Source organism: Coenobita brevimanus, chromosome 99 (assembly GCF_032717465.1).
Source record: "Coenobita brevimanus isolate Jiangsu-jjx chromosome 99, ASM3271746v2, whole genome shotgun sequence".
NCBI classification, from domain to species: domain Eukaryota; kingdom Metazoa; phylum Arthropoda; class Malacostraca; order Decapoda; family Coenobitidae; genus Coenobita; species Coenobita brevimanus.
This window is the reverse complement of record NC_137052.1, coordinates 5,492,287-5,510,567: the sequence shown is the minus strand read 5'-3', so window position 1 is coordinate 5,510,567 and position 18,281 is coordinate 5,492,287. Positions and strand designations below refer to the sequence as shown.

General features: G+C 43.5%; 1 protein-coding gene across 1 annotated transcript in view; it reads right to left on the bottom strand.

Annotated features, from left to right (window-relative positions):
- Nucleotides 1-18,281, bottom strand: part of LOC145414371 (muscle calcium channel subunit alpha-1-like) — a 1,622,725-nt gene that overhangs the window by 37,357 nt on the left and 1,567,087 nt on the right. The window contains exon 43 of the mRNA XM_080283905.1: nucleotides 15,289-15,387. Within this exon, the coding sequence (XP_080140031.1) occupies nucleotides 15,289-15,387 (99 nt within the window). The remainder of the gene's footprint in view (nucleotides 1-15,288; nucleotides 15,388-18,281) is intronic.

Genomic DNA, 18,281 nt, shown 5'->3' with positions numbered 1-18,281 from the left:
AATGTGGCAGGGGGTCACCACTCATTAAGTGATCGTGAGTGCAGCAGGTGTGACCCAAGCGAAGACGGGCAAGGAAAGCCTCCATCGACGATTGAGGTGAATGGAAAAAGACCAAGGAAGAACAGAAGGTTTAATGAGACGAAACTTGTTGGTGACCTGGGAGTCCCAGAAAGTTTGCCAGAGATCACGGAAGAGGCAGCTAAGAATAGAAAAACAATCAAGAACAGGAATGGGTTGAGGAGAAGACGTGAGAGACAGAGCAGCAGAACAACCCAGAGTCTGCCTGTTCATTACCAACAATCCCAACATGACCAGGGACCCAGCAAAATTTAATCGACTTCTTATGCACATAAAAACGGAATAGCCACTTTGAATTTGGGTAACAAGGGGATGAGAAGAAGAAGAGGTCCATAGAGAAGAAAGCGCACTGTGAGAATCAGATAACAAAAGGGGAGGAAGAGGAACGAAACAGAGACTTTAGAATGAAAAGAACAGCATAATATGAAGAGAACACCCACAACAAAGGGAAGGGAACTGGAAAGAGAAGACTCAGTGGAGAAGACAGCAAACCAACACCCCAAAGAGATTTGGAATCATCATTCAAAATAGGAGTCGCAGAAGAGTTAGAAGAAATGTGCTGATGAAAAAGGGAGAGGAGAGCGACAGGAGAAAGAGGAGAGCAAGAACAAGGGAGAAAAGAGGAAGAGACCACTGGAGGAGGTAGAAGCCATGGGAGGAAAGAAACAGGACGATGGGGAAGAATGGAAGGAAAAGTGAAACCAACAGACCGAATAAGAGCAGGGACACAGAGGGAGAAAGGAAGGAGGAGATGAGAGGCACACTGAAAAGAAAGGCAGGGAGAGGGAGGAGGGCAGAGCAATTTATTAGAAGGAAACTGAAGCAGACATGCAAAAGACTTAACTGTAAGGAGAGAACGATGAGAGGAAGGGGGGGGGGTGGAGTCCGATTCGACACAAAGGCTTGTGGCCGGGGTTGACCAAAAGGCACCTATGGCTAAACAAATACCAGTATGATAAAGGGAATCAAGTTTCAAAAGTGTATGAGCAGAAGCAGAAGAATAGACTTGACACCCATAATTGTGTTTTGAGAGAATAAGGACAGAGTGGAGACAAAGAAGCATGGTGCGATCAGCACTCCATGAAAGGTGAGACAGAGTTTGCTGTAAGCGAAGACGATGAAAAGAAGAATGAAAGAAAGAGACATGAGCATTCCAGTTTAACCGAGAGTCAAAGGAAAGACCAACAAAGGTTGCAGAAGATTGATAAAGAAGAGGGGCATCATGTAGGTAAAGAGGTGGTTGAGGTATAGTACACGAATAAATGACACTGCATAAGACCTGAAGGCAGAGAAACGAAAACCATGAGTGGTGGCTCAAGTGGAGGCTGCTGGATTGGCAGACTGAATAAGATACTGGAGATGAGGGAGATCTGAATCTGCAGTGTAAATAGCAAAATCAAGATACAGAGAGGCAGAAACAGAGGGAGGCAAGGAAAAGTCAATACCATTAACAGCGATGAGAAAAAAGGGTAGTACTGTAGCCCTGGGGGACATCTACATGCTGGGGGAAGGCATGGGAGAGATGGACATCGAGGCAGACATGGAAAGTGCGGAGAGAAAAGAAACTTTGGAAAAAAAAAAAAAAAATGAAGTTGTCATGAAGACCAAGGGAACGAAGACAACGCAAAATATGATATAGCCATGTAAAATTGTAAGCCTTTTCCAAATAAAAGAAATATATCAGTGACAGACCATCCATCCATCCATTGCCAGACGCCTAAATCCCATCTGGGGTGACCACAAACAAATCGCCTCCAAGTCGCCCTGTCCCCCGCCATTTCACTGCCCTGCTCCCAACTCAAACCCCCCTCTCTCATATACCTCTCCATCCCATCCCTCCATCTCATCCTCGGCCTCCCCCTCCCTCTTCCCTCCTCCACCTCACTCACATACACTCTCTTCATCAGTCTTTCACCCTCCATTCTCTCCACATGGCCAAACCACCTCAGTGTGTTCCTCATAACGCTTCCTATCACATACACATCCACACCACAACGCTGCTTTATATCCTCATTCGTCAGCCTGTCTCTCCATGTGACTCCACAGGCTCCTCTTAAATAACTCATTTCCACTGCTCTCACTCTTGACTTGTGTCCTTCCAACAACGTCCAAGCTTCACTTCCATACGTTAGGGTTGGTATCACAATACTGTCATGTAGTAACTTTTTCACTTCCATGCTCACTTCCCTGTTTCTTATCACTGCTTTCAAAGAACCAGCAACCTTTCTTCCCTGCTGTACCCTTTCAAGCACTTCACCCTCCAAACCTCCATCCTTACTCATCACACTACCCAAGCACTTAAACGTACTCACATTTTCCAATTCCTCACCATCCAACCTCGCTGTACATTCACTGACTTCACTCCTCTCAAAGACCATCACTTTACTCTTCCCTACATTCACCTTTAGATTCTGTTTCTTACACACTCTCCCAAACTCATCCACCAAGCCTTGAAGCTCCCCTTCGTCTTCACTCAACAACACAGTATCATCTGCAAACAACAGTACAGGGAGTTTCCAAACACTATCCTCTCTCACCAGGGCCACTCCAACATCCACTACTCTACCTTGTACCTCTTTTATTACCCCATCCATGTACAGATTGAACAACCATGGAGACATGACACATCCCTGTTTCAACCCAACTTTCAAAGAGAAAAATTCACTTAGTTCACCATCCACACGCACTGCAGCCTTCGCACCATCGTACATACTCTTCACAGCATTCAACAACTTCCCATCTACTCCATATATTCTTAACACTTTCCACAATCCTTGTCTATCCACCCTGTCATATGCTTCATGAAAGCCGCATACAACTTCTTTCCCTTCTCTAGAAACTTTTCCACTAAAGATCTAAGAATGAATATCTGATCTACACAACCTCTTCCCTTCCTAAAGCCTTCCTGTTCTTCTCCAATTAATTTCTCTGTTCTTTCTCTAACTCTGTCAATAAGTATCCTACCATACACTTTTCCTATTATACTAAGAAGACAAATGCCCCTATGATTACCACACACTTCTTTTTCCCCTTTTCCTTTGTACAAGGGAATAATTATACCTGACTTCCAATCCTCCGGGACTCTACCTTCCTCCCAGGCCAATCTGCACATTTTCCACATCCATTCTACTACTATCTCTCCCCCATGCTTCAGCATTTCACCACACACTGGTGACAGACCGGTGAAGGGAAAAGGCAGAACGGATAAAATGCTCCAGACGAAGGAGAGGATCTAAAGTGTTATGAGCATTTTGTTTTCCGAGACTGTAAGGGGGAAAGATGACAACGGGATTCAAGGTACCACCTAAGTCGACAATTGATCATATGTTCAAGCAGTTTACATACACAACTGGTCTGAGCAATAGGACGGTTCTCTTGAGGAAGACGACCGATTTTACAAGGCTTAAGATATGGGAGAATGACCACTACGCGCCAAGCAGGAGGAAAGAAACCCTCAGACCAAATCCTCTTGTACTGGGCTAAGAAAAGAGAGCTAAGGAATCGGGAGAGCGATGTTTCAACATACTACAGTACAATCCCAGTTAACCGGGTGGCTTGGGGAATTTACCTTCCCGGTTACAGATTTTTCCCGTATTTCTGATTTTCAAGTCAAATCTATACAAAGGTTATCACAGCAGTAAATACAGTTCAGGTACTCACCAGTCACATTAGGGGTTACACTAAGAGATTCCGCCTGAAAAACTGCCTTGTAAACACACACCATGGTCATAACGCACGTGCGTGCAATGTCTAGCAATTTGCAGTACTGCAAATTGCACCAGTCCATTGTTTACCGAATTACTGTATTCATTATATGTACTGTACTCATAAAAATTGAAAAATAAAATAAAGAAATAAAAGCTTGAACATTTATTAGTGAACTGATGATGTGTTAAGGCTGCACTGTAGAATTATCACGACACCTATGCCCCCGCGTGAGTTTTGTTTACGTTTCTGACCCCGACTGTTCTTCTTCTTCCCCACCTGACCTCCATCACTCCACCCCTCACCCACCACTCAGCTGTTTTGCAGAAAATAAAATAAATGATATACGTATGAAATGCAGGCATATTATTTATTTATTTTTCTTCCAGCAAAGTAAACTTTCATTCCTATTAACATTTATATTCAGCCATTAGTGTTTTATAATGTTCACCTTTTTCAAGTCTGTTGCATATGTCCAGCTTCTGTTTCAAGGTAAGCACGATAGGCTTACGTTTAGTTTGCACTTTAGGCATTTTGGAGTGTACAAATTACCGTCTATCAGAGGAACACAATAGCAAGAGAGCTTGTTTACTGTCTGGTGGCAAAAAGCAGACTGGTGATTTTTGGAGGGTGTGAAGGATGACTGAATTCAAGTAGGGAAAAGAGAGGGAGAGGAGGGGTGGTTAAGAGGATTTGCTAGGGATTTACATTAGCCGGAAATGCCTTCACCTCGCTTTGTCTGACTTCACCCAGCCTCGCGTGACACGATCAAACGGCGGTTTGGCGGTCCATTCAAATTGGCGCACAGTTATGACTTACTGACATTTTTACCAGCCCTTGAATTTTCCCGTTGTTCTGAGTATTCCGTTTGTCTGGATACCGGATAGCTGGGATTGTACTGTATAATGAATACCATCAAGACCCTCGCTGGAATCTTTACACACTTGAAGAATGGACAACAACTCATGGAAAGAGAGAAAAGCATTAATAGCCCTCTCGGCAGACAATGTAAAAGAAATCGGGACAGATTCAGAAAGAGATTTAATACAGTGAAAATCTGGAGGAAGGTGGGACCCTGTGCTTACAGGACTAAAATACCTACCTAAAGCTTCAGCAACCAAGGAAGCATCAGCTACAGAACAACCATCTAAAGGAAGAACAGGAGCCAGAGATGGGATATGCTTACCAGAGATTCTATGGATATGGGACCAAAGTGCTGCAACATGAGTGTCCACCAAAATGCTAGAAACAAAGGACATCCAATTGTGGCATTTGGCTTGATGGATAGTATGGCAGAAGGCAGCAGATTCATGATGAAATAGTAAGAGACTACAGGTACTGTCCTGGCAAAACGTTTAACACAGAGGGCTTGCTTGCATTCAGGAGTCCACCATGGTACAATTTTGGCTGTAAGAAGTCTAGTTTTTCTAGGGATTTCAGTGAGGGCAGATCTTAAAACCAGGACTGAGAAAAAAGAAAGCAATTCGTGGGGAGAGTAAGGAAGGAGGACTGTAGGGAGGGAAAATGAACTCCAGTCAGCAGCATGAAACTGCCAACAGGGAGGAACAAGGAACCACACAGAAAGATGTAAGGGAATGCTTTATAGGAAAGTGATCACTGAAAAGAGAGTCATCAAGAATAGACCAATGAAGTCAAGGGAGACAGATCGATGCAAGAAAAGGAACGCGTACAAAGGTCAAAGTGAGTAGGAGGGCCAATACTGAGCATAAGAGATTGGAAGTAGAAAGAAACTGTTCAAAGAGGTGACCTCTGGGGGTGACCACTGAGTCCCCTCATATGGTATGACGGCAACTGAAGTCCAAGGAGAAGAATCGGGGAAGGAAGGGAAGTAAGGAGGAAAAGGCAGAAAAATCTAAAGGAACAGAAGGAGAGAAATAGAGAGAGCAGACAGTGACCCAGCAGCAAAGAAAAATGTGTAGAAGCATGGGGGACAGAGGAAGAAACAGAAAGCAGTTCAAAAGGAACAGAGTTGCAGATAAGAATTGCAGCAGAAGATGGAGGAGGAGAACCAAGAAAAGTAAAACCTAGAATAGGAACAGGTAAAGCATGGAGAAAAGTTTCTTGGAGAGATGCAAGAAGGGGATCATGAATGGATATGAGGTATCAGAAGGAAGGACGATGGGATGCAAAACCACATAATTATATTCCACTGTAGAAGGGCCATGAGGAGAAACAAGAATTAAGACCGGAGGGAAAGCGGTATGCGTACATAACAGTCAAGGCAACAGTACCCAGGAGGCATGGGGAGATCGAGGACCGAAGTGATAAGGAAAGATTAAGAAGAAACTGAAGTCACAGAAAGGGAGAGACAGACAGCTGGGGGGAGGGGAAGGTACAGGTGGGGAAGGAGGAACAGTAGTAGGGGGAAGGGAGGAAGGACGTGGATGTACATCCACAGAAGCAAGGGAGGACATAAAGGAAGTCCGGTGAAGGTAGGAGATGATATCATGAAAGGTCTTTGCATCTGAGGGAGAAGAGATAGGATGGGTGGAAACCATCCAGATGACATGAAGGCGCTGACAGGTGGACAAAGGGGAGGACAGGGTAGGGGGGTGAGGAAGTCGAACACAAGAGACATTTGGAAGGCTGGACAGGAGAAGCTGAGGGGAAGAAACCAGGGATGTGAGACAAGGAGGAAGCGTGAACATGTGGACGTTTGCCTGCAGGAAGAGAAGGGGGAGGATGGCAAGGAACAAAGGACAAAGGGAGAAGAATCAGGAAGGGAAACAAGAGCAGAGAAAAAATTAAAGACAGGGACAGAGGCTGAGACATGAGAGAGGGCAGCATGGGAAAGATGAAGGGACAGAAGAATCTAGGATGGAAAAAAAGAGGTGGAGAGAGGGAAGGAGGGCAGAGAAGATGAAATGGAGGGGACGGCAGGAAAGGGAGAGGACATAACTCCAGAAGTTCATGAAACAACAGACACCTGAGGGATGGGGTGAGAGATTCAAAAACGCAAAGAATGAGTGTCAGAGATGGAAAAATCACAAAGACCAACGAGACGGGCTTCATGTAAGAAGAGTCCCAGCTGAGCTCGCAGTTCACTAACCTCAGATTCAAAATGATAGGCTAGGCATCCCCTATACAAAGCTGAGTGCAGTTCATCACAATTAGGACAGCACCAGGTAGCCGACTGCAGTTCATCACAATTAGGACAGCACCAGGTAGAAGTGGAGCAAGCATCCCTGGCATGACCAACCTGATCACACAGGGGGTAGGTGAGAGCAGACATGCAAAACTTTGCAGGGTGCCCTTTACGCCAACACGACTGACACTGGCGCGGAGGTGGAAAATCTTCCTGAACAGGAAGAAGGATACCCCCAATGATAACATGAGTGGGGAAAGTGTGACTGTCAAAAGTATACGGGCTATGTTCGCTGACCATTTGTGACGAGCAGTCACAGGGAGTGTGATGCAGAACACAGAGATGATAGAATGCTGTTGGAGCTCCAGGATGGTTTGAATATCAGTGCTACACTCAGAAAATGGACGGTCACCAAACTTAATTTCGGGAAGGACCAATACAGAATCACAACTGGAACTGACACAGACATCTTTTTCCACTAGGAAAGAAGCCCCCAGAGACTCAGTAAGACTCGCCAAGAGAGAAACTTGATCCTCAGACTGAACAGTGACCAGTTGGGAGCCATTAGACAAGGAGCGGAAAGAAACATCCTGGCCTACATGAGACAGCAAACAATGATAAAATTTTAGGTCATCATCTGCAAGAAAAGCAGATATGGGAACATTTAAAAAATTTGTCCAGGTAGGCAGACTAAAGAGGTCAGGTAGGGTAACAACAGAGGGACAGAGGCGAGAAGAGGAAGACACTGGGATAGTATAGGGAGCTGAGGTATGGGTTGCAGAAGAAAAAGTGGCAATGTAAGTGTAATAAAGTTTCATTCACCCACCCCTCCACCCACCATGGAGTCCAGCAAGGAGAGGTCAGATGCCAGAGATGACACCACTGGTGACCCCGGAGGTAGTGAGTGTATACACAGGTAACCTCTCGGGGACCTGGACAAGGGTGACTCCAGGATGACAGGAGCCACCAGGCCCCCCTGTGCCCACCTGACCCTAGCCATGCCAACACATGACCAGCCAACTGACCTGGTCAGGCCCAATGAAATCACCTGTCTAGCAAGAATAAGGGACCAAAGAGATGTGCTGCTAGCTGCAGCATGCAGCATCGGTCAACCTCCAGGACTCCCGTCTCCTAGCATTACAGGATGCCATGCAGGGCAAACACATGGGGAGGCAACAGTCCCGCTTTAGACAACAAAATAGCGGGACGAGATACATCACCAGGAGGCCCTCACTATCTGGTGATGTGATAGTCATAGAGGGGAAATAAAGGTGGGAAGAAACAGGAAATTATCATGAAGAGAACGAGGACAGATAAAGAGAAGAGGACTGTGAGGAAAGAAAGATTGGAGACAAACAGAACCCCTTTTAGTCGCCTCTTATAATTTCAAGCAGCAGATACTGAGGATGTATTCTTATCCCCCTTCCCCAGATGGAGTCATTATGAGGGTAATACTGCATGTGTAGAGGTACAGGAAGAGGCTTGTGGTATCTGTTCTATGAAAGAAGGTGTACCACAAAGCTGTGTCATACCATCTCAGTTATTTTATATACACAACTTTATATAAAAAAGCAAAAAGGTCTTCATCCTCCTTGCACTTTTTCCCACTGTCTCACAGTTCTGTCATATTTAAGTGTTAAATTCATGAAGGTGCAGTCCTAGGGAGGGTGGATAAAAAGTACTCGCAAATAAAGAGACAGTACAACATAAGCATTGCTCAAATCCTGTATACAGTACTACAATAAGGTGAAATACAGTAAATCCTCATTTTTCGCTGCTTGGATGTTCTGCCAAAACCGCACGAAATGTCGAAGTGTGAAGTTAAGAATCAATGGGAAAAATAGAGGAGCGTTCCTGTGGGACATGTACATACCCTATCAGAAAGTACTGTAACACTAAACAGACTCTATCCAAAATTAAATGAAGAGTGTTTATTTGTGCTAAAACAGCATAACATAATAAACATGTACCTGAAAAGACATTAAAGCTGTTATAAAGAGCTGCAACACCAAAAATCCTTACCAGAAATAAAGTGAAGACTGGCTTGAGTGGCAAGTGAAGGTGTGGTGAGGGTAGATGGGCTAGTTACTAGGTGACATGGCCTCGGAGGAAGGCCCATCACCTATGCCGAAACCCTCATAGTCGAACTCAGGCTCCAGCACCTCCAGTTCCTCTCTGTCCATTTCTCCTCCTTCATCCATCCCTGCTGGCACATCCAAGTGTTGCAGAATAGCAGCCACATTCTGTCTCTCATGAGAACATCGTGTGATCCGGGCTTGTCTCTGCTCCTGTATGTTTCTGTTGTTGTCATCAGCTGACGGCTGGGAGCATCGAAATGTAGGGAAATTCACAAGTTGTGAGACAACTCGGAAACTTTTTTCTTGCGCGAGAGGCGTCAAAGTAAAATGCATCGAAAAAAGAGGATTTACTGTACATTAGGTAAATATAGAAATTTTTTACTTGCCCATAAGTCTTATAGCACTTACACAGCAAATGCAATACGCTGTCTGTTTATCTCTCTCTCTATCTACCCATTTATCTACTGGTAGACACCTTAATCCCTGAAGGGGTGGCCACAAATTGCCTTCATGTTACCCTGTCCTAAGTCATCAGCCTGCTCTCTCTCCAATTCACACCATCCTCATTCATGTACCTTTCCACTCCATCCCTCCATGTCATCCTCGGTCTCCCCTTCCCACTCCCCACTCCACCTCACTCACATACATACTGTACACTCTCCTAGTCACTCTCTCATTCTTCACTTTCTCCATATGGCCACACAATGGAGGGAAGGAATAAGCAACTAAGCTCATTTCACACCCTAGTTGCTTGCTAGAAGAGCTGCCTGTCAGGAACTCACAGGATTTGAAAGCATCTGAACTTTTAGTAAAGTCTGAGGAGGTTTCGCATGATTAATAAGGCACAGTGAGTTTTGTGAACTTTTTGCTTCACTGTGACTGAAAGGAGATATTTCTTCTTGAATTGAACTGGGTAAGCTTGCCTTCAAGATAAATGGAGAGCAGCAACTTTTAACTGAGAACATTGATCAAGCCACTCATTAGCCTAAATGAAAGAAACAAAACTCCTTTATCTTTTTTCATCACTTCTATCTCGTAATCAATTTTGTACATTCAATCCTTGAGTAACATGTTTATGTTTTAATGAGCTCAGCATAATGCAACAAGCCTTTCTCACTGCACAGAGAAACTCAAGCTCACACGGGAAGTCAGCTGGTCTGGCAACGAAACTTGAAAGTCTCAGGCAGTGACATCACCCACCACACGTTTTTTTTTTTTTAATGCGAGGAAGAAGGAATCAAAGGCCATGAGCCCGCAATAACAGTTCCCTCCAAAAGAAAAACAAAACACAAGAGAGAGCCAAATTCAAGATCCGATCATTTCGAGATGCCTGGTCACTGGAGATCATAGGAAGCAGAAAATACAGAGGGAGACAGTTCCAGAGTTGACCTGTTGCATAAATGAAGGACTGGGAGTAATGGTTAACTCTTGCATTAGAGAGCTGGACAGAAAAGGGATGAGAGTTTGCTGCTAGACGGGTGCTATGTGCCCATCGTAGAAGTGGTGGAATGCATGCAGACAGTTCAGAGGAGCAGTGACCATTGAAGTAACGATAGAAAAGAGATAAAGATGCAACAGTGCAGTGAAGAGACAAAGGTTGAAGAGAGCCAGTAAGAGGAGGAGAGTTAATCAGACAAAAAGCCTTTGACTCTACCCTATTGAGAAGAGCTGTATGTGGGGAGCCTCCCCACACATGAGAGTTGTACTCCACACAGGGGCTGATAAAACCCCTGTATAGGGTCAACAACTGTGCAGGGGTAAAGAAGGAATGGAGTCGGCTTAGCACAACTAATCTCTTGGAAGCAGATTTTACAAGAGATGTATGTAATATGATTCTTTAAGATAAGTCCCGAGTAAATGAAACCCCAAGCATGTTCAAGGATGATGCAGGATTAAGCTGAATATTATTAACCATTGATGTGATTCAGGGGTGGGTTGGCTCTGGTACCTTTTGTAGGCCCTCTCCTTGTTGCGGATGGCATTAGAACAAGCGTGATTAAACCAAGGCTTTCTTGCGTTAGACAAAGAATACGTGAAAGGAATGTATGCTTCCATGCCCGAAAGAATAACCTCCGTAATGCTTAAGGCACACTCAGATGGCTCCCGGCCATGGAAGCAATAATCATTCCAGGGAAAATCACAGACGTACTGCCTGAGGGCACAGCTGCAAGGTGCCACAGACGACAGTTCTTTGGAGGCTCCACAGGCTGTACCGGAGTGATAGGACAGGTTAAGGTGACAAGGTTGTGATCGGAGGAGCCCAACGGGAAGAAAAGATTAATTTGCCAGGATTGGCTGGCTTACATCCGGTTACCTGTCCTGGGAACACTCAAGGCCGTATGGTTAGATGAAAATTTATGAGTTAAGCAATTTTAGGGGACGATATGGAAAAAAATGTATGCTAATCAGAAAAAGTTCTTTCATCCATGTGTTCTCGTACGCTGGCATTCAGTTCCACATTCTTCATTCAATTTTGAGCTTCTAAAAACATTTTGGACCAACTGAGCATATGGCTATCAGTCCTTTCTCACACCTGAGTTCTACCCCACACTCATAGGGGTTTTGCAACTTTTGGGGATGAAATGGAACAAAAATGTATGCTAATCAGAAAAAACTTACTCTTTCATCCTTGTGTTCTCGTAAGTTAGCATTCAATTCCACATTCTTCGTTCAACTTCGTGCTTACTAACACATTTTGTACCAACTGGGCATACGGCTGTCAGTCCTTTCTTGCATCACACTGAGTTCGACCGAAGCTGTGCAGCAAGACTTATTTTGAGTTTGAGTGTCAAGCAAGGACACTGACTCTTAGCCATGCTACGTGATCAGCCCCAGCCACCCAGGAGGAGAAGCATCTTCACATATGCCCAGAAGTATGAGACAGTAAAAGAGTTTGAGCAGGAAAAGAGGCAGGTAGAAATAGTAAAAAAGCATGACATGAATGAAAGCACCATCAGAACAATTTGGAAGGACCGGGAAAAGATAAAGATGATCGTGCGTGGGAACCCTGATGATGCAAACCTGGCAGCAGCAAAAGTTCGTAATGTTGTCCTGAAGCTGACTGAGAGGCTCATAGGGCGTTATGTGGAGCATCAGAGAAAAAACAACTAGCCGTATGCTCAGTCGATCCGAAATGTGTTGGGAAGTACGAAATCGAATGAAGAATGTGGAACTTACTGCAAACTTATGAGAACACATGGATGAAAGAGTAATTTTTTCTGAGTGCAAACATTTTCATACCAATTCGTCCCTTAAAACTGCAAAAACCATATTTTTTTGTCTAACCATGAGGCCTAATGCCCCTACCGAACGGCATGATACGAGAGAAGGTGGACCTTTATGACAAGAACAACATTGGGGGTGCAGGGTGGGGGGAAAGTGCTGGGGAGCTATGCATCAACAATACAGTTATATCTCTTTCAATGTTTTACCTGAATGTGGGTATAGTTCAGGGGTAATTTATGTGGGGTAGGGTAGTAAGAAGGGGTAAAAGTGAGTTTTAGAAAGTCGCCAGAACACACTGTACCATTGTACATACAAGCATAATGTAGGTGGGGGTGCTTAGTGGCAGGTGGGAGGGCTCACCATCCACTCACTCAATGTAGTGCTGCTTTGGGTGTCTGCCCTTTCCTCTCTTCTATCCTTCCTCTTTTCTTTTTTTCCTTCACTATTTCCTCTTTCTTCCGCCTACGGATGACTTTACACTCCCTCTTCTGTCTTTCTTTCCTTTATTCTTTCCTCTTCCTTCTGCCCATGAGTAACTCTATACAGAGTGACAAGCCAAATAGTTTCCTGTACAACAGGAAACCATTTACTGTGCTGGGTGGCAACCATAAAACCAAATTATGGCACCTGGTGGTTTAGTGGGTAATTAAATTGCTGACATCAAATTGAGCCTGTGTAGGTCTACATCCAAGGGGTGGTTGGGGTTTAATGCTCACATAATACTACTCAGGGATGAGTGACACTGGTCACTCTCATCTTAAATGACAGGACCAACTTGCCTTGCCCCGGGTTCCTACGCTCCTCATGGGGCAACATAGGATTGGATGATGAATGGATGAATGGACGTAATGTTTGAGTGACGCAGATTTGAGTGGCACGATCCTTGTCCAGACGCTATTGTCCACGTTACTCGATGGCTGAGTGTATCTTATTTTTCCACCACCAGACAATTTTATTCAGGTTGGGAAAGGCATCTACTACTTAATGATTTATTGAAGGCTGAATCTAGCCCATCCAAAACATCATGTCTCCCATCAATCAATCAATCATTTCCTGTGGCACCCTCGGGGGTGCATAGGGCCTCGATGAACTCACACCACCACATCCTATCTTGTGCTAACTCCTCAAGATCTCCCCAACACTCCTCTCCAGCTTCCCGTCTCATTGTCCTCACCCACGTCTCTTTTGGCCTTCCTCTACCTCTCCTACCAAGTGCCACCCACCCTGGTGTACCTCGTACTATTCCCTGTCTCCTATACACATGTCCTAGCCACTTCCATCGTGAGAACCTAACATATTCATCGACCGGCTGCACTCCCATTATTTCTCTAATTCTACTATTTGGTATCCTTTCCCACCACTTAACTCCTAATATTCTTCTAAGTGCTTTGTTTTCAAACACCAAGAATTTATTTTCCATAGTCACTGTGCTGTACCAAGACTCGTGTCCATAAATTAAGATACTCCTAACCATTACCTTATAAAGTTTGATTTTTGTATGCACAGAAAAATTGTTATTATTCCAAATATTTTTAAGCATTCCCATTGCCTGATTAGCCTTCTTTAACCTTTCCTCGAATTCAAAGTTCAAAGAACCATCCTTGGCTAAATAAGTACCTAAATATTTAAACCTATCAACTTGCTTTACAACCATACCTCCAATTACACATTCCCGCGCATTTTCCATATTCGTATTGATTATTTCAGTTTTTCCACAATTAATAACCAAACCCACCTTGCGACCTTCATTCACCAAACAGTCCAACACTCTCTGCATCTCTTCTGGCCCATCACAAATCAAAACTATATCATCTGCATAATCTAAATCCAAAAGTTTCCTGTTCTCTCCCCAAAGTATACCTGCACCGGTTTCTGTTCCAACGCGTTTCATAATGTAATCAATGACCAATATACTGTAAATAGTAAAGGCGACAGAACACCACCTTGAATTACTCCGGACTTGACTTCAAATGAATCACTCAGACAACCATCAACCATCACTTTACAAAATGTGTCCTCATGCATGTTCATAATGACCTTCACAAACTCCTCTGGTATTCCATAATGTCTCATGATCTTCCCCATAGTCTCTCTCGAAACACTATCAAAAGCCTTTTCAAAATCAACAAAACAAAGACTTAACGGTACTCTCATTTCATTAACTTGCTGCATCAAATGCCTAACTATAAAGATCTGATCATTGCAACCACGTCCCTTTCTAAAACCAGCTTGTTCATCCCTCAGAATACCCTCAACCACCGGCTCCAACCTATTTAACAACACTCTACTGAAAACTTTCAAAGCTATCGGTGACAAAGAGATTCCCCTCCAATTACCACATTCACTCAGGTCTCCCTTCTTCGGAACTTTAACAATTACACCATTCTTCCAAACTGATGTCTCCCATACCTTGAATAAAATTTTTGTCCAAAGATATCAAGAATAAATAAAATCTTGGCAAAGTATTTAATGATGAATGAAGTACTGTATACAGTAGTAAAAAAAGTAAATAAATAACCATTCATCTAATCACTACATAAACATGTGTCTGTGATACCAATTTATCTTCATACTCATTTCTCAAAAAACCTGTGGTCTTAATGTCATCTACAATTTCACTGTGATATGTCTACACCTACAAAAAGGTAACATTACACCTACTGTACTCCTTAATTACTACATCTAAAAGAAAGCTGCTCATCATCTTAATTACATAATTCAACATAGTTTAAACTCTATATCCTGGATCATAAGCTCATTTCATATCATGAATTAGCATATTATAATAATAATCAAATATCTTAGTAAGTACAGTACACTGCCTACACTTAAGTGTTTTTTACAACATCAATCGACCTTCCTCTTCATGTTTAAGAATGAAATGAGCAATGATATAAAGCAGCAAACTGTACCTAATGTTTTGCTTGATTTTCATGACTGAGAAAAAATAAATAAATAAAAAAAAAAAACATGTAAGTACTGTACAATCCCTGCACACCAATATTCTTGCCTGTAAGGATTCTTATAAAACCACCTGCTATTCAATAATGATAAAACTCCTTTGAACAAAATACAAACAGAATTCCAAGTACTTACTCTTTAACAATGAGGTTTGATCTGCGTTCAGGATCCCCATTCATTATTCTGAGGGGCCGCATAGGGATCCCTTCCTCTTCCTCACCCAGGGACTGAGAGCTAGTAAGGGAGGGCACGGAGGAGGGAGGGTGAGAGGGCCGAACATGCATGACATCAAGGCAAAACATCACTGCTCGGTAATGTTATGTCATCAAAGAAAATAACCAGTTCCAATATCCTCCCTATTATACAGAGCTATATGCATATTCATACATCACGATACTACATTGGCTTTCAATGAAAGCATATTTTTGTCTTCTACATGAAACAGATTTATTACTTTTTTTATCTAGTTTTTTCCTCTATAGGGAGGTCATTGAGGCACCTAAGGATATGACTGATCCATACACATATACTACATCCATATGAGCAGAGAAGGGTAAAAGTGAACCTTCTTGGCAACTGGCTGAACTGAGGAGATAGATCCACTCTGTTATTTGCTTACTGAAAACAAACTTTTCCTAAAATTCTTGTAGTACTTGACAGGTTTAGGGCTCAGTAAGACTCTATGCAATGGTACCATAACCATCAGTCCCTCAACTCTGTGGATACACTAAACTATATGTGACTACCAGGTGCCATGTCCATACTGGATACCATGGGGAGGTAAAGTGTGAGATGAGAGATGAACTTTGGCAGAGAAATTATGACAGCTTCATGTGTACCTTCCTCAGTCATTGCTGATGCCAAGTAATCCCAGTATGGGCATCCTGTATCCCAGTAAATTACCTTAGCCCTAATGATAAACTGTGTGTGTGTGTGTGTGTGTGTGTGTGTGTGTGTGTGTGTGTCAGAAGGAACTATTTAGTATTACCCTTGCATCCCGATTATGATCATGCACTCCTTCCTCTTTATGTTCCTTGATAGGAAAGAAACACATGTGTGAGACTATAAGGGGTAAGATCAAAGTTTTAATGTCTACAGTGTGTGGAACACGTCTTACAGTTTCTGCCCCAAGCAAGGAATTCTTAATATAATATCAGTGTCATCCCTGAACCCCATATTGTTATCCTCTTAATGCTTATGCACTTTTACACTACAGTACAGTATTTGGGGATATCTTGTTACCTTAAAGAGTTGAGAGGAATCCCAGTCACACTCAGTGGCCTACAATGAAGGTTTCCTATTGGTTGTTTTTGATCCAGTTATTGGTTTGAGTGATGGACTCCATGAAAAACACCGGCCAATGAGGAGTTTATGGGGTTATTCATGCATCTTTATTACGGATGTGAGCAAGCTACCATTTCCAAAAATGCAACCATAGAATGCTGAGAAGCTTGTGGCATCCACTGAGATGCTTTTGCCTTAGATGAGCTATGTTACCCAGAGCTCTTTTCATGCCTATTAGGGACAGGATTTACCAACAAGTCAGCAGTGCTGTCAGGTAAAGAGACTAGGGCACAGAAAGTGTGTCTATCTATCTATCTATTGCCAGACGCCTCAATCCCGTTTGGGGTGGCCACAAACAAATCGCCTCCAAGTCGCCCTGTCCCCTGCCATTTCACTGCCCTGCTCCCAACTCACACCCCCCTCTCTCATATACCTCTCCACCCCATCCCTCCATCTCATCCTCAGCCTCCCCCTCCCTCTTCCCCCCTCCACCTCACTCACATACACTCTCTTCGTCAGTCTTTCACCCTCCATCCTCTCCACATGGCCAAACCACCTCAGTGTGTTCCTCATAACGCTTCCTATCACATCCACATCAACACCACAACGTTCCTTTATATCCTCATTCGTCAGCCTATCTCTCCATGTGACTCCACAGGCTCCTCTTAAATAACTCATTTCCACTGCTCTCACTCTTGACTTGTGTCCTTCCAACAACGTCCAAGTTTCACTTCCATACGTTAGAGTTGGTATCACAATACTGTCATGTAGTAACTTTTTCACTTCCATGCTCACTTCCCTGTTTCTTATCACTGCTTTCAAAGAACCAGCAACCTTTCAAGCACTTCACCCTCCAAACCTCCATCCTTACTCATCACGCTATCCAAGTACTTAAACGTACTCACATTTTCCAATTCCTCACCATCCAACCTCGCTGTACATTTACTGACTTCACCTCTCTCAAAGACCATCACTTTACTCTTTCCTACATTCACCTTTAGATTCCGTTTCTTACACACTCTCCCAAACTCATCCACCAAGCCTTGCAGCTCCCCTTCGTCTTCACTCAACAACACAGTATCATCTGCAAACAACAGTACAGGGAGTTTCCAAACACTAACCTCTCTCACCAGGGGCCACTCCAACATCCACTACCCTACCTTGTACCTCTTTTATTACCCCATCCCTGTTTCAACCCAACTTTCAAAGAGAAAAATTCACTTAGTTCACCATCCACACGCACTGCAGCCTTCGCACCATCATACATACTCTTCACACCATTCAACAACTTCCCATCTACTCCATATATTCTTAACACTTTCCACAATCCTTGTCTATCCACCCTGTCATATGCTTTCTCCAAATCCATGAAAGCCGCATACAACTTCTTTCCCTTCTCTAGAAACTTTCCACTAAAGATCTAAGAATGAATATCTGATCTACACAACCTCTTCCCTTCCTAAAGCCTCCCTGTTCTTCTCCAACTAATTTCTCTGTTCTTTCTCTAACTCTGTCAATAAGTATCCTACCATACACTTTTCCTATTATACGAAGAAGACAAATGCCCCTATGATTACCACACACTTCTTTTTCCCCTTTTCCTTTGTACAAGGGAATAATTATACCTGACTTCCAATCCTCCGGGACTCTACCTTCCTCCCAGGCCAATCTGCACATCTTCCACATCCATTCTACTACTATCTCTCCCCCATGCTTCAGCATTTCACCACACACTCCATCAATTCCTGGGGCTTTTCCAGATTTAACTTTCTTCATTGCTTCCACAACTTCTATCCTACTGATTTCTTCCTGTCTTCCCATCTCCCTCCTTCTCCCAGCCATTC